At 37.0% G+C, this 17,298-nt stretch overlaps 2 protein-coding genes across 2 annotated transcripts; one reads left to right on the top strand and one right to left on the bottom strand.

The window, feature by feature from the left end:
• The first annotated feature begins 987 nt into the window (after positions 1 to 987).
• Positions 988 to 1,614, top strand: LOC132270223 (late embryogenesis abundant protein At1g64065-like). The gene has a single exon (XM_059771413.1). It carries the CDS (start codon positions 988 to 990, stop codon positions 1,612 to 1,614), a length of 627 nt encoding a protein of 208 aa, XP_059627396.1.
• A 1,830-nt stretch (positions 1,615 to 3,444) lies between these two features.
• Positions 3,445 to 3,753, bottom strand: LOC132270222 (extensin-like). The gene has a single exon (XM_059771412.1). It carries the CDS (start codon positions 3,751 to 3,753, stop codon positions 3,445 to 3,447), a length of 309 nt encoding a protein of 102 aa, XP_059627395.1.
• Positions 3,754 to 17,298: the final 13,545 nt, after the last annotated feature.

The following is a 17,298-nucleotide window of genomic DNA, read 5'->3' as shown; positions in this document are numbered from 1 at the left end:
TAGAGAAAAATCATGAGTTCCTAAACCATAAGCTCTGATACCACATGTAAACTATAATTATTTGTGCAAATCGTTAATCACAATATTTATATGAATTCTAAGATCTTAGAACTTCATGATTTTCACATTTCTATAATGCATAAATAAATGGTTAGATATAAATACCTCAATTCATTATATCAAACCTTGTTGAGATTAAATTCAACATCTAGATCCTTTAACCACGAACTAATCTGTAACTCTGATCAACAGGCAAAGGTAAAAACTGGTTTCTCTCTCTTAACCTTTTGCACACATAAAACTTTTACGTGTTGTATCATTAATTATACATAATTGATGGAGTATATGTACTTTTATAAAGGCAGAGAGAGGACCAGTTTTCCTTTTAGTAACATAATTCTACTTTCCATCACAGTAAGGAATAAGAAAAGAAAACACTTCTCCAATAAGTAATTACCAAAAAAGTAATTATAGGTTGACCATAAATAAATAATATTAATTGATATCTATTTACTTAGCCACCAAGTAATATGTCACATGTCCAAATCACGTGGGCCACAATTAAATAAATAATCTTACATCCTATAGAACCATGGGATTTTATTTAATCAGATATTTATTATTTTATTTAAGAATGTTGCGTGTCAAGAAAAATGGAGTCACATATCAACAAAGTCACACCACTTTGGCGCGTTTCTAGAAAGTCAAACATGTAGCCCTCGTCTGTGAAGGGTTCAAGGGAGGTGTTTCATAATTATTTTACATCCATTAAAAAACAAAGCACATACCATTATAAATATTCGTTGCCACAAACCCATTAATCCCCACCAACAGATCCTAAAACCTTCAGCAAAAGTGTTACATTTCACTGCTTAATTCTTATAGTGCTTACAAGCATACATAGCACTGCTCATATTTCACTCCCGGCCACCACTATTTCTTTCAATACCATATTTCTAAACAAGTCAATCTTTATAAAGAAGATTAATGGCAGAGAAGGAGCAGCAACCAGGGCATAACTCGGCAACACCATATAACTATGGCCGAGCAGACGAAGAGTCACAAACCAAAGAACTTAAACGCCAGAAACGCAAGAAACTTATTCTATATATTGCTGCATTCGCTGTGTTCCAAACCATTGTTATAGTCATCTTTTCACTCACTGTCATGAAGGTCAAAACTCCCAAGTTCCGCGTACGTGCTGCCTCATTCGAGACGTTTAGTGTCACGGCTTCCTCATTTGACATGAGAATGAATGCTCGACTTGGTGTCAAGAACACCAACTTCGGTCCCTACAAATTCGACAATAGTACCATTACCTTCTACTACAGGGGTGCAGAAATAGGGAATGCTTTTGTTCCTAAGTCAACGGCTAAATTTCAATCAACCAAAAGGTTCAATGTTACAATAAACCTATCATCAACCAATTTACCAACCAGTTCAGAATTAGGAAGTGATTTCAATTCTGGGATTTTGCCACTTAGCAGCACATCAAGATTGACCGGAAAGGTGGAGCTAATGCTGGTGATGAAGAAGAAGAAAGCTATCAATATGAATTGCACCATGGAAGTTAATATCGCCAGCCAGCAAATCCAGAATTTGAAATGCAAATGATAAATATTTGTGTTAATATGCCTAGTGTTTAATTCCTGAAAATTCTTTTGGTTCTCTTATTCTTTGTATTTTTTTTTCCTCAATATATTTGAGTGTGCACTTACTATATATTTTTTTGCGCCATCCTTTCCTGCTTTTTTTTAGTTCATACGCGTGTTTTTTTGAGACAATATAATATAACACTCACAAATGGCATTTCCATATAACATTTGCGGGATGAAAGGGTTCCTAAATGGCGACATATTACTTTCTTTAATGGTATTTGAAATCTACGACCCAAACAATTTTTTTTATAATACTTTGTTTTCATAATAGCTTGCATATCATTAATTAGTCTTAATATAGAATTCGTCAAAAGGTTTTGTTTTTATCCAACCCAACATGGATGGTGCCAGCATGGGTCTGGGGAATGCTGGTTCATTAATTTTTTCTTTTAAATGTATAAAATTTATAAAATACATGCCTCCTCGACCATGCTTACCCATTAAATTTTTTATTTTCAACGTATATAATTTTCTTCATTTCTTTAATTCTCTTCAAAAAAAAAATATATTGCATTTCCTTTCTTGAATTGATTTTATCAAATGTGAACATACCCCCTAAACCATATTCCTGACTCTATCCCTGGATCCTAAGATTTTGTAACTTAATAGTTGATCAGTATTTAAATTTTAGAGATTTTGATTCGGTTGTACATTCTTTTAAAAAAATCAAACTTCTTTAAAAAAATTAAAAATAAGTTCACAATTCTACCGAATTCCGTAATACTGCGGTTGGTTTGCGGGAATTGAATAGAATGCAAATAGGAACGGAATGAGAATGAGAATGGGAATGGAATGGAATAAAATGTCCATTCTCATTCTATTGTTTGTTTGCAAAGATGAAACATGTAGGAATTGAATGATAATAATCATTCTATTGTTTGGTTTGACCAACTTAAAATTTAGAATGAAATGAATTTCAATTTCAATTCTCAAAATACCCCAATTGCTGACAAATAAATAAAATTAATGAAATATCATTCTACTATAATTTTTTTAAAAGAAAATATGACGGTGGTAGATGGTGGTGTTGATGGTGGTGGAGGTGGAAAGTGGTAATGGTGTAGGTGGTGGTGTTGGAAGGTGACGGTGGTGACAGAAGGCAGTAGTGGTCTTGGTGGAAGATGGTGGCACTGGCGGTGGTGGGAGCAGTGGTGGTAAGGCGTCCATAGTGTAGGTGATGATGGTGGAAGGCAGTGGCGGTAGTAGTGGTGCTGGAAGGCGGCAATGGTGTACGTGGTGTTGGTGGTGAAAGTCAGTAGAGGTGACAATGGTAATGGTGGTGGAAGGTAGTGGAGGTGGAGCTGGCCGTGGTGGAAAACGATTGTGGTTGTAGAGGTCGGTGGTGGCGGCGGTGGTGATGGAGGTGGTGGCGATATTAGTGGAGGCGGCAGCAGCGGATGACAGTGGAGACGATGATGGTGTAGTTGTGGTGGAAGGCGACGACAGTGGTGATGGTGGCAGTGGTGGAAGGCAGTATTGGTTTAGGTGGAAGGTGGCATTCGTGGAATGCGTTGGTGATGATGGCGGCGGTGATGGTAGCAGTAATGGTAACGGTGGTGGTGGCAATGATGGTGGTGTAAGGCAATGGAGGTAGCGGTGGTCGGTGGTAATGGTGGAAATCGGTGGTGGTGATGAAAGGCACTGGAGGCAGTAGTGTGGTGCTTAAAGACAACAACAGTGGTAGCAGTGGTGGAAGGCAATGGAGGTGGTAGTGGTGAAAAGCGGTGGTGGTTGTGGTGGAAAGTTACTGTGATAGTAGTGATGGTGACGGCGGTGGTGGAATGAGTTAGTGATGATGGCGGTGGTAATGGTGACAATGGTGGAAGTCAATAGAGGTGGTGGTGGTGGTAGAATGCAATGGTGGCAGCGTCAATGTTGTAGATGAAAACGGCAACAATGGTGGCGATGGCAATGGCGGTGGTGGAAGGCAATAGAGGTAGCGATGGTGAAAGGTGGTGGTGGAATGCAATGGAGGTAGTGATGGTGAAACACGGTGGTGGAAGGTGGTGGTGGCGGTGAAGGTGGTGTAAGGCAGTGGTGGTTTTGACGAGGGTGGTGGTAACGGTGGTGGTGGTGGTTTTTGAACTTGGAGCATGAGCGTTTTTGGAAATTGATTTTTTTTAAAAAAAAATTATTTGGGAATGTAATGACTAATCCATAGGTTTAGTTGTGGAATGGATTTTCATATGTATTTTCATTCCAATGGAATACCCATTCTAACTTTAAATTGCATACCAAACAAAGGAATAATTGGAATGGACATTCTGTTCTATTCCATTCCTGCACACCAAATGCAGCATAAGAGTATTCAAGTCCCTTGAATTATAATTAACCACAACTTTGTTACACCAAGCTATAATATGTTTAGGTACACTTTTCCTAGTTGGATGAGTAAAAAAAACCAAAATTTCACATCCAATGGTTTAAGAAAAGCTCTCATTCGGACTTGCCAATAGTTATCGTTAAACTCTCCAAATAAATTTGACTTAGATATGAACTCACCTTCCTTAAGACCTTTCAAAATCTAGAAAGTACTTTAGAGCAACCCACTATGATAGTAATTAATAGCTAGTTTGTTAGACCATAACCCTAAAATCTAATAGAGAGTTGCGTAAGGTTTGTGGTCTTGATCTAGAAAGTGAAATGGTTTCATCTATTACAAAGATGGATGTTAAGTTTTGAATTCTTTGAGGGCTCCAAGTCCCTAGGTTCAAAACTAAGTGAATACTCAATTATATAGTCTTGGTTGGCCTTTTTTTTTTTTTTTTTATGGGCGTGCCGGGGTCTATTTCGACCCAAATTGTTGAATGGATAACCAAACTATCCTTGAATGCAACCGAATCAAGAAATCGGCCTCTAGATGGAATTAGGCGATTGTTGGAAGGCAATGATGTGACCCTACCTTTAGGTTCTTCAGCATCTCAATTAAGAGGACTTCTAACAACATAAAATAAAGATAGAATTAAAGAAAGGAACAAAGCAAACTGTATAGGCGTTCTTCAATTCCAAATTTTGGAATAAACAGAGGAGACAAAGCGAACTATCCAAGCGTCCAATCATTCCAAAAATAACTTACGAAATAAAATAATGGAGACACAAAGATCCAAGCGTCCACTTTATTAAATAGGAAGTAATCTTATACAAAAGTATGAGAGACAGTGTTTGAATCAACTAAAACTACCATATGAAAGACTACATTATAAGAAAATACAGATTGTTATTTGGTCGGGAACCTTTACAGTCTTCTATAGCAATATTTATAGACAAACACCAGTTGAGAGTATTTTTGATAAGGGGAAAAATCACATAACCCCCCTATACTATCGTTTTCATTCAAAATGCCCCTACTAAAATTAACCCCCCTAAACTAACAAAACCCATCATTTTACCCCAAACCCGTAACCGACCCGTTAATTAGACTGTGAAATGACATATTTAACCTTATTATTTAATATTAAATTAAAATTAAAAATTATTTTTAAAGTGACTGTTTTACCCTTTCATTATTAACGAAACGACGTCGTTTGTTAGTACGGCCGACACCATATTCCCAAACCCTTTCCTCCTACAACACTCCCTCATGAACAAATCTTCCACATATAGACTCGGTTCTGGGTTTAATTAGGGATTGACAAAAAAACATTGGCGTGGACTGAGGCATAGATCATGTCCTGGATCTTTTTTTGATGGGAATTGAAATTGTTCTTGCGGATATAACTGCAATGGTAGTTGGTGGTACTCTTTCTTCGACCCATTCGGGGGTTAAGGCGACAGTGGGAGGTGGTGGTGTTGGAGGCGGTGGAACTGGTGGTGGAGGGTGGTTTTAGCGGTGGCGAACTGAAGCAGAGCAGACCCTGTACTTCGGAGTGACCCTGTACTTCTAGGTTTGCATCTTGACACCATCTCTTCTCTCTTTATTCTTGAATAACAACAACCTATTTTTATTCTCTCTCTAAAAATGCACATACACTCTCTCTCTATCTTTCTTCCTCTAAAACTAGACCCATCAGAGAAACAGAGCAGGATGATGATTTTGGATAAATTTTTTGTGACAGTCGTCTGTGTAGACACTAAAATTGTGTAGACACTAAAATTTAGTGGTCTTTGGTTTTAACAAATGAACCCATTAAATATGGGCCTAATGTTTAATTAAATTATTTAATTGGTCTAGGCTTGGTCCACTTAAATTATTTAATTAACCCAGCCCAGATGATTAAATGAAAAGATAATTATTCCTAATAAAATATGTTTGGATTAATTATTTTTAAAGATAATTATCATAATATAACTGGCCCAGCCTAGTTATGATTTCTTCCTTATCAGGAGGTGACACATGTCATCATCTTATTAATTCAACAAGCCTATAAATAGATGCCTGGAGAACGAAGAAGGGGTACACAAATTCAGAGTCCAGAAATCCAAAGACTCGGAAATCCAGAAAGTCTAGAAATTGAGATAATCAGAAATCTAGAGGGCTAGAAATCCCGAGGGCCAGAAATCCCGAGGGCAAACCTGAAGGCGAAGAACACCAAGCATATCCAAAGTCGTGCCATACTTCACCAAAATTAACAAATTCTCTCCTCTCTGAAGATGAAGAACAACAAGCACATCCAAAGACGTGCCGTTCTTCCTCAAATTCAACAAAGGACACAAATTCAGAATTCTGAACTCTAGAAACAAAGGACACAAATTCAAAATTCAGAAGTCCAAAAGTCCAGAGACTCAGAAGTCAGAGACACAAATTTAGAATCCAAACCCAAAAGTGAAGAACATCAAGCACATCCAACGACGTGCCGTTCTTCATCAAATTTCACGGTGAGTCAAGAATAAGCTCGTGCAGCCCTTGGATCCAACCGACAACAAAAAGGAGATTGAATCAGAGGACCATTCTTTTTGTAAAGAATATTATTACAGAGGATTGTACTACAATTGTTTACAAATTAATAAATTACGATTTGCTCCATATTTTGCCTTTATTTGCAGAGAACAAAATTTGTGTGTACAAATTTCTGGTACGCCCGGTGGGACCTCCTTTGCCTCTCATTTCTTTCTCCTACATCAAATCCTCAACAAATTCATCGTCAGATTCTATGACTTCCAATAAGATTCAGACGAAGAGCAAGAATATCACCAAAGACATCGCGGTCATGACGAACAACATCAATACCATCACAAAAGGTGGCAAGAAGGTTACAACTTCGTTAAGTGGTACAAACACCTCTACAAGTTCAATGATGTAGAGCATGGCCAAATCATCCGTTCTTACCAAAAGACAGCACGATGCGATGAGAGTCAATTCTGCCAAATCTGTCAAAGTAACAACTCAAACTCATACCGTCTTTACCTCGCTGGGGGCAAAGAGGAAGGTTTCTACAACCTCAAAGGTTGTTTTTGCCACAAGTTCAAGTTCCACCTCACTGGGGGCAAGGAGGAAGGTTCTTACAATCTCAAAGGTTGCTCCAGTCACAAGTTCAAGTTCAAGTTCAAGGCTGGTCCACCAAAGGCCAAAGATTTTTTCTGACTCCATCACTATGCCAGTCATGATGACGAGTACTACCTCGTACGAAGAGCAATTGACGACTATGGCCAGTGCAATTGAAAGATTACAACACTCTCTCAAGGAGCAAGATCTGAAAATTGCCTCGCTGACAGAAAAGTTAAAATTGTGTGACAACAATGCTAAGTCAAGCAAAGGCCGAATTTCTCATTCTAATTCCAAGCCAGAAAACACTCCAATTGATAATCAAAATGACGTGTCCGCCAATCCAACATTTGATGCTGCCTCCATCACCTCACTTTCTGTCCAACAACTTCAAGACATGATAATGAATTGCATAAGAGAACAATACAGTGGCATTCCTTAAAGTGATCACATGTACTCAAAGCCTTACACAGAAAGAATTGACATCTTAAAAATGCCGGTTGGGTATCAACCTCCAAAGCTTCAACAATTTGACGGAAAAGGCAATCCCAAGCAATATGTCGCACACTTTGTAGAAACTTGCGGCAATGCTGGTACAGGCGAAGATCTCCTTGTCAAGCAATTCATTCGTTCCCTAAAAGGGAATGTATTTGATTGGTACACAAACCTCAAAGCTAGAGGTATTGACAGTTGGGAGAAGATGGAACGAGAATTTCTCAACCATTTCTACAGCACTCGTCATACTGTAAGTATGCTGGAGCTTACAAACATAAAATAGATGAAGGGTGAACCCGTGGTTAACAACATCAACTGTTGGCGAGCTCTAAGTCTTGACTACAAGGATCGTTTGTCTGAAATTTCTGCAGTTGAAGCATGTATGCAAGGCATGCGCTTGGAGCTTTTTCACATCCTACAAGGGATTAAGCCTCACACATTTGAAGAGCTTGTTACTCGAGCCCACGACGTGGAGCTTAGCATGGAAAATCATGGTGCTAGAAAAGATGTTCTTGATATATTCGACAACCTTCAAGAAGATGAGGAAAGTGAATCCGAAGAAGAAGACACTATACTTCCTAACTCAGATGACGAAATAGCTTCATCTTTCATTGTAAGCATCATCACGAAAGACTTGCATCAAGAAACGCACCATGCTACAACAATGACTTCACAGGGGGCATTAAGTCAAGGAAACCAAGAAGAAATCCTCAAAGTGATGACGAGATAGTCCGTGCCCTCCAGTATAAGCTTGGATTGTCGCTTGATTCTTACAAAGTTGAAGAAAATTATTAAAGTTAAAGTGCTCCCAGATACAAGCCTAAACTGTCGATGATACTCCCTGACACGAGAATAAACTGTTAACTTGAAAAGAAAAAAAAATGACACTCCTCCACACGAGCTTAAACTGTCTACCTAAAAAAAAAAAATCAAGAACTTTTTGATACGAGTTTAAACTGCCTCCAAAAAATAAAATAAAATAAAATAAAAATGACACTCCTTGACATGAGTTTAAATTGTCTACCTGAAAAAAAAAATTCAAGAACTCCTTGATACGAGTTTAAACTGTCTAACTAAAAAACAAATCAAGAACTCCTTGATACGAGTTTAAACTGTCTCCCAAAAAAATAAAAAATAAAAAATAAAAATGACACTCCTTGATACGAGCTTAAACTGTCTACCTGGAAAAAAAAAAAAAAAAAAAAATCAAGAACTCCTTGATACAAGTATAAACTGTCTACCAAAAAACAAAAAACAAAAAAAATTTGTGAACTATATGATGACTTGATCCCTGTTTAGGGTATGTAGGCATCTTGGAAGTTTGTTCCAAGTTCAGTCAACCCAAAAAAAAAAGGGCAAAGTGTGCTCATCGCATGATATCAAAAGTGCTCATCGCATCTGTCAACTTGGCATGCCACCAAAGTGTAGTTGCAAAGAAAATTTTGGTCTGTCACCAAATTGTAGCTGCAACGAAGAAATTTGGCCAACCGCCAAAATGTAGCTACAAAGAAGAATTTTGGTCCCTCGCCATAATTTTAGCTACAAAGGAAATTTTGATCCAACAAAATGTAGTTGCGAAGAAATAAATTGGTTCGTCGTCAGACTGTAGGTGCTAAGAAAAATTCATGGCGTCGCCAAGATATTGCTGAAGTAAAAACAAATCACCACACGGAGGCATAGGCATGCAAGCTTTGTTTGTCACATTCTTACAGCATCTACAACAGAACTCTATCTTCGAGACAGATATGCACAAGCACACTTGCGTAACTCGGTAACTTCATGTCAAGTGACTACTGGTGTCTGGTGCATAAGTAAACTTATACACTGAGTCAGATCTTTTGGTAGAGTTTCGGCTTAAAATCATCATCAAAACTGATAATGGCTAATGATGCTGGTGCTATGACCTCTCGGAGTATGGTCTCGTTCTATCAATGGCTGCTAGATGATCTATGGCTGATGAAAACGTTCTGGCGATGTCTAACAATACTAATGGTATGACCTCTTGAAGTTTGTTCTTACTCTCTGAATGGTTGTTGTCTGATCTATGGCTAATGAAGACTACATCTGTCGTTACTCTCTGGATTGATTTATGACTGTTGACGACACTGTCTGTGCTGGTCGCATGACCCCTCGGAGTATGGTCTCGCTCTATCAATGGCTTGTGGATGATCCATAACTGATGAAGACACTCTAGCAACAGGTGTTGATAACATTGTCTAAGTTGTTGGTAAAGCCTCCCTGCATCTACATATCTCGTTGCTCTCCGAATCGATTCGTGGTTGCTGATGACACTGTCTATGCTGGTGGCATAACCTCTCAGAGTCTGTTCTCGCTCCAAAATGGTGATAGCATGGGGTTTGAAACTCTTGAAAAACACCATGGTTGACTAGCACCCCCTGGAAAAAAAAAATAAAAATAAATAAAAATCAAAAATCAAAAGTGTGGAATGGCATGCATGGAAGATTTTGGTTCCGAAGGAACAATGGGTCCTTACGGACTAGTGCGTTCCGAAGGAAAAATGGGTCCTTACGGACTAGTTGCGTTCCGAAGGAACAATGGGTCCTTACGGACTAGATGCGTTCCGAAGGAACACTGAGTCCTTACGGACAAGTTGCGTTCCGAATGAACAATGGGTCCTTACGGACTAGTTGTGTTCCGAAGAAACAATAGGTCCTTATAGACTAGTAAAAAAAAAAATTGTGAAAAAAAAAAGAAGAAGAAGAAAAAGAAAGAGAATGAAGAAAAAAAAAAGTTTGTGAAAAAAAAAAAGAGCGCAAGAAAAGTAAGAAAAAAAAAAAATATATATATATATATATATATATATATATACAAGAAGCAAGCATGAAAAAAAAAAAAAAAAAGGTGAAAAAGAAAAAGAGAAAAAAAACGTGAAAAGGGAGGAGAGAGGGAAAAAAAAAAAAAAAAAAAAAAAAAAAAGGTAAAAAAAAAGAGAGAAAAATCATACCGATTATGTGTTCAAGCAAAGGCTGCAATCCAACACAGTCTTCAGAAGTTGTAATCTGACAAGTCTTCAGATATTATTGGAATTAATGTCAAACCCTATAATATTGAGGGTATATATAGGCAACAAAATACCTCCAAGTTGTATTGGGATTTGGATAATTCAGTTCAAATAGGAAAGTAAAATTCCAATCCAAAGTTGGATAGGAAAGCAAAAGAGGAAATCTTACAATCCAAAGGTGGATCGGAAAGTGAAAAAAATAAAATAAAATAAAATTTAAATACTTCAAGTCCTACTTGAAAAAGGAGATAAGTCCTGTCAATCGTGGGACTCGAAGTGGGGGCAATTTGTAGACACCAAAATTTACTGGGCTTTGGTATTAACAAATGGACCCATTAAATATAGGCCTAATATTTAATTAAATTATTTAATTGGTCTAGGCTTGGTACACTTAAATTATTTAATTAACCCAACCCAGATGATTAAATGAAAAGATAATTATTTACAATAAAGTATGTTTGGATTAATTATTTTTAAGGATAATTATCATAATATAACCAGCCCGGCCTAGTTATGATTTCTTCCTTATCAGGAGATGACACATGTCATCATCCTATTAATCCAACAAGCCTATAAATAGAGGCCTGGAGGAAGGAGGAAGGGGTACACAAATTCAGAGTCCAGAAATCCAGGGACTCAGAAAACCAGAAGGTCAAAAAAAAAAAAAAAATCAAGAACTCCTTGATACAAGTATAAACTGTCTACCAAAAAACAAAAAACAAAAAAAATTTGTGAACTATATGATGACTTGATCCCTGTTTAGGGTATGTAGGCATCTTGGAAGTTTGTTCCAAGTTCAGTCAACCCAAAAAAAAAAGGGCAAAGTGTGCTCATCGCATGATATCAAAAGTGCTCGTCGCATCTGTCAACTTGGCATGCCACCAAAGTGTAGTTGCAAAGAAAATTTTGGTCTGTCACCAAATTGTAGCTGCAACGAAGAAATTTGGCCAACCGCCAAAATGTAGCTACAAAGAAGAATTTTGGTCCCTCGCCATAATTTTAGCTACAAAGGAAATTTTGATCCAACAAAATGTAGTTGCGAAGAAATAAATTGGTTCGTCGCCAGACTGTAGGTGCCAAGAAAAATTCATGGCGTCGCCAAGATATTGCTGAAGTAAAAACAAATCACCACACGGAGGCATAGGCATGCAAGCTTTGTTTGTCACATTCTTACAGCATCTACAACAGAACTCTATCTTCGAGACAGATATGCACAAGCACACTTGCGTAACTCGGTAACTTCATGTCAAGTGACTACTGGTGTCTGGTGCATAAGTAAACTTATACACTGAGTCAGATCTTTTGGTAGAGTTTCGGCTTAAAATCATCATCAAAACTGATAATGGCTAATGATGCTGGTGGTATGACCTCTCGGAGTATGGTCTCGTTCTATCAATGGCTGCTAGATGATCTATGGCTGATGAAAACGTTCTGGCGATGTCTAACAATACTAATGGTATGACCTCTTGAAGTTTGTTCTTACTCTCTGAATGGTTGTTGTCTGATCTATGGCTAATGAAGACTACATCTGTCGTTACTCTCTGGATTGATTTATGACTGTTGACGACACTGTCTGTGCTGGTCGCATGACCCCTCGGAGTATGGTCTCGCTCTATCAATGGCTTGTGGATGATCCATAACTGATGAAGACACTCTAGCAACAGGTGTTGATAACGTGTCTAAGTTGTTGGTAAAGCCTCCCTGCATCTACATATCTCGTTGCTCTCCGAATCGATTCGTGGTTGCTGATGACACTGTCTATGCTGGTGGCATAACCTCTCAGAGTCTGTTCTCGCTCCAAAATGGTGATAGCATGGGGTTTGAAACTCTTGAAAAACACCATGGTTGACTAGCACCCCCTGGAAAAAAAAAAATAAAAAAAATAAAAATCAAAAATCAAAAATCAAAAGTGTGGAATGGCATGCATGGAAGATTTTGGTTCCGAAGGAACAATGGGTCCTTACGGACTAGTGCGTTCCGAAGGAAAAATGGGTCCTTACGGACTAGTTGCGTTCCGAAGGAACAATGGGTCCTTACGGACTAGATGCGTTCCGAAGGAACACTAAGTCCTTACGGACAAGTTGCGTTCCGAATGAACAATGGGTCCTTACGGACTAGTTGTGTTCCGAAGAAACAATAGGTCCTTATAGACTAGTAAAAAAAAAATTGTGAAAAAAAAAAGAAGAAGAAGAAAAAGAAAGAGAATGAAGAAAAAAAAAAGTTTGTGAAAAAAAAAAAGAGCGCAAGAAAAGTAAGAAAAAAAAATAAATATATATATATACATACATATATATATATATATATATATATATATATATATATATATATACAAGAAGCAAGCATGAAAAAAAAAAAAAAAAAAAAAGGTGAAAAAGAAAAAGAGAGAAAAAAAAACGTGAAAAGGGAGGAGAGAGGGAAAAAAAAAAAAAAAAAAAAAAAAAAAAAAAAAAAAGGGAAAAAAGAAGAGAGAGAAAAATCATACCGATTATGTGTTCAAGCAAAGGCTGCAATCCAACACAGTCTTCAGAAGTTGTAATCTGACAAGTCTTCAGAGATTATTGAAATTAATGTCAAACCCTATAATATTGAGGGTATATATAGGCAACAAAATACCTCCAAGTTGTATTGGGATTTGGATAATTCAGTTCAAATAGGAAAGTAAAATTCCAATCCAAAGTTGGATAGGAAAGCAAAAGAGGAAATCTTACAATCCAAAGGTGGATAGGAAAGTGAAAAAAATAAAATAAAATAAAATTTAAATACTTCAAGTCCTACTTGAAAAAGGAGATAAGTCCTGTCAGTCGTGGGACTCGAAGTGGGGGCAATTTGTAGACACCAAAATTTACTGGGCTTTGGTTTTAACAAATGGACCCATTAAATATAGGCCTAATATTTAATTAAATTATTTAATTGGTCTAGGCTTGGTACACTTAAATTATTTAATTAACCCAACCCAGATGATTAAATGAAAAGATAATTATTTACAATAAAGTATGTTTGGATTAATTATTTTTAAGGATAATTATCATAATATAACCAGCCCGGCCTAGTTATGATTTCTTCCTTATCAGGAGATGACACATGTCATCATCCTATTAATCCAACAAGCCTATAAATAGAGGCCTGGAGGAAGGAGGAAAGGGTACACAAATTCAGAGTCCAGAAATCCAGGGACTCAGAAAACCAGAAGGTCAAAAAAAAAAAAAAATCAAGAACTCCTTGATACAAGTATAAACTGTCTACCAAAAAACAAAAAACAAAAAAAATTTGTGAACTATATGATGACTTGATCCCTGTTTAGGGTATGTAGGCATCTTGGAAGTTTGTTCCAAGTTCAGTCAACCCAAAAAAAAAAGGGCAAAGTGTGCTCATCGCATGATATCAAAAGTGCTCGTCGCATCTGTCAACTTGGCATGCCACCAAAGTGTAGTTGCAAAGAAAATTTTGGTCTGTCACCAAATTGTAGCTGCAACGAAGAAATTTGGCCAACCGCCAAAATGTAGCTACAAAGAAGAATTTTGGTCCCTCGCCATAATTTTAGCTACAAAGGAAATTTTGATCCAACAAAATGTAGTTGCGAAGAAATAAATTGGTTCGTCGCCAGACTGTAGGTGCCAAGAAAAATTCATGGCGTCGCCAAGATATTGCTGAAGTAAAAACAAATCACCACACGGAGGCATAGGCATGCAAGCTTTGTTTGTCACATTCTTACAGCATCTACAACAGAACTCTATCTTCGAGACAGATATGCACAAGCACACTTGCGTAACTCGGTAACTTCATGTCAAGTGACTACTGGTGTCTGGTGCATAAGTAAACTTATACACTGAGTCAGATCTTTTGGTAGAGTTTCGGCTTAAAATCATCATCAAAACTGATAATGGCTAATGATGCTGGTGGTATGACCTCTCGGAGTATGGTCTCGTTCTATCAATGGCTGCTAGATGATCTATGGCTGATGAAAACGTTCTGGCGATGTCTAACAATACTAATGGTATGACCTCTTGAAGTTTGTTCTTACTCTCTGAATGGTTGTTGTCTGATCTATGGCTAATGAAGACTACATCTGTCGTTACTCTCTGGATTGATTTATGACTGTTGACGACACTGTCTGTGCTGGTCGCATGACCCCTCGGAGTATGGTCTAGCTCTATCAATGGCTTGTGGATGATCCATAACTGATGAAGACACTCTAGCAACAGGTGTTGATAACATTGTCTAAGTTGTTGGTAAAGCCTCCCTGCATCTACATATCTCGTTGCTCTCCGAATCGATTCGTGGTTGCTGATGACACTGTCTATGCTGGTGGCATAACCTCTCAGAGTCTGTTCTCGCTCCAAAATGGTGATAGCATGGGGTTTGAAACTCTTGAAAAACACCATGGTTGACTAGCACCCCCTGGGAAAAAAAAATAAAAAAAATAAAAATCAAAAATCAAAAGTGTGGAATGGCATGCATGGAAGATTTTGGTTCCGAAGGAACAGTGGGTCCTTACGGACTAGTGCGTTCCGAAGGAAAAATGGGTCCTTACGGACTAGTTGCGTTCCGAAGGAACAATGGGTCCTTACGGACTAGATGCGTTCCGAAGGAACACTGAGTCCTTACGGACAAGTTGCGTTCCGAATGAACAATGGGTCCTTACGGACTAGTTTTGTTCCGAAGAAACAATAGGTCCTTATAGACTAGTAAAAAAAAAATTGTGAAAAAAAAAAGAAGAAGAAGAAAAAGAAAGAGAATGAAGAAAAAAAAAAGTTTGTGAAAAAAAAAAAAGAGCGCAAGAAAAGTAAGAAAAAAAAATAAATATATATATATATATACAAGAAGCAAGCATGAAAAAAAAAAAAAAAAAAAGGTGAAAAAGAAAAAGAGGGAAAAAAAAACGTGAAAAGGGAGGAGAGAGGGAAAAAAAAAAAAAAAAAAAAAAAAAAGAGAGAGAAAAATCATACCGATTATGTGTTCAAGCAAAGGCTGCAATCCAACACAGTCTTCAGAAGTTGTAATCTGACAAGTCTTCAGAGATTATTGAAATTAATGTCAAACCCTATAATATTGAGGGTATATATAGGCAACAAAATACCTCCAAGTTGTATTGGGATTTGGATAATTCAGTTCAAATAGGAAAGTAAAATTCCAATCCAAAGTTGGATAGGAAAGCAAAAGAGGAAATCTTACAATCCAAAGGTGGATAGGAAAGTGTAAAAAATAAAATAAAATAAAATTTAAATACTTCAAGTCCTACTTGAAAAAGGAGATAAGTCCTGTCAATCGTGGGACTCGAAGTGGGGGCAATTTGTAGACACCAAAATTTACTGGGCTTTGGTTTTAACAAATGGACCCATTAAATATAGGCCTAATATTTAATTAAATTATTTAATTGGTCTAGGCTTGGTACACTTAAATTATTTAACTAACCCAACCCAGATGATTAAATGAAAAGATAATTATTTACAATAAAGTATTTTTGGTTTAATTATTTTTAAGGATAATTATCATAATATAACCAGCCCGGCCTAGTTATGATTTCTTCCTTATCAAGAGATGACACATGTCATCATCCTATTAATCCAACAAGCCTATAAATAGAGGCCTGGAGGAAGGAGGAAGGGGTACACAAATTCAGAGTCCAGAAATCCAGGGACTCAGAAAACCAGAAGGTCTAGAAATTGAGAGAATCAGAAGTCTAGAGGGCCAGAAATCCCGAGGGCAAACCTGAAGGCGAAGAACACCAAGCACATCTAAAGTCGTGCCATCCTCTCTGAAGACGAAGAACAACAAGCACATCCAAAGACGTGCCGTTCTTCCTCAAATTCAATAAAGGACACAATTTCAGAATTCAGAAATCCAGAAATTCAGAGACTCAAAAGTCAGAGACACAAATTCAGAATCCAAACCCAAAAGTGAAGAACATCAAGCACATCCAACGACGTGCCGTTTTTCATCAAATTCCATGATGATACAAGAATAAGCTCGTGCAGCCTTTAGATCCAACCAGCAACAAAAAGGAGATCGAATCAGATGACCATTATTTTTGTAAAGAATATTATTACAGAGGATTGTACTACAATTGTTTACAAATTAATAAATTACAATTTGCTCCATATTTTGTCTTTATTTGCAGAGAACAAAATTTGTGTGTATAGTCTGAAACACAAAGTGTCACAACTGATGCTATCATCCAATGTTTATGATGGTTTAATATGTATTGTTTATTGTTCTGATTATAACTTATATATTTGTATTATATATATATATATATATATATATATATAAAAATTAAAATTGTTGATAGAGCGAACATAGTGATGATAACCAAAACATATTCCGATTGATTTCATAAAAGGAATACATAACCTCCTACTCATACTGAGTGTTTGCTTATATTTTGTATTCAATTTGTGATTTTTTCATCTCGGAGTTTCAATTAGTGACATATATACATATATATATATATATATATATATATATATCTGTTTAGATAACTGAACTGGCACGATGAGGATGCATACATTATGATGAGATCGAAAGATCTTTTTAAATTTTGATTTTTTTTATCCAATAGTCCTTTTCATTCTGAGGGCCACAATCTCTTCAATTTCATTAATAAATTTTTTATTTCTTGGTTCGTATTGAATCAGAGATATTTTAGCCATTTACTCAGTCCATGAAACCCAAAATTACATGTGTGTATGTATATAATATAT

This window comes from Cornus florida, unplaced genomic scaffold, assembly GCF_030987335.1.
Source record: "Cornus florida cultivar Cherokee Brave unplaced genomic scaffold, ASM3098733v1 CherokeeBrave_3.0.0_Hap2_Chr08, whole genome shotgun sequence".
Taxonomy (NCBI): domain Eukaryota; kingdom Viridiplantae; phylum Streptophyta; class Magnoliopsida; order Cornales; family Cornaceae; genus Cornus; species Cornus florida.
The sequence above is the reverse complement of the archived record's forward strand: the minus strand, read 5'-3'. Positions and strand labels throughout refer to the sequence as shown.

Excerpts from the sequence above, each read along its gene's own strand:
- LOC132270223 (XM_059771413.1), top strand. The coding sequence starts at position 988 with ATGGCAGAGAAGGAGCAGCAACCAGGGCATAACTCGGCAACACCATAT.
- LOC132270222 (XM_059771412.1), bottom strand. The coding sequence starts at position 3,753 with ATGCTCCAAGTTCAAAAACCACCACCACCACCGTTACCACCACCCTCG.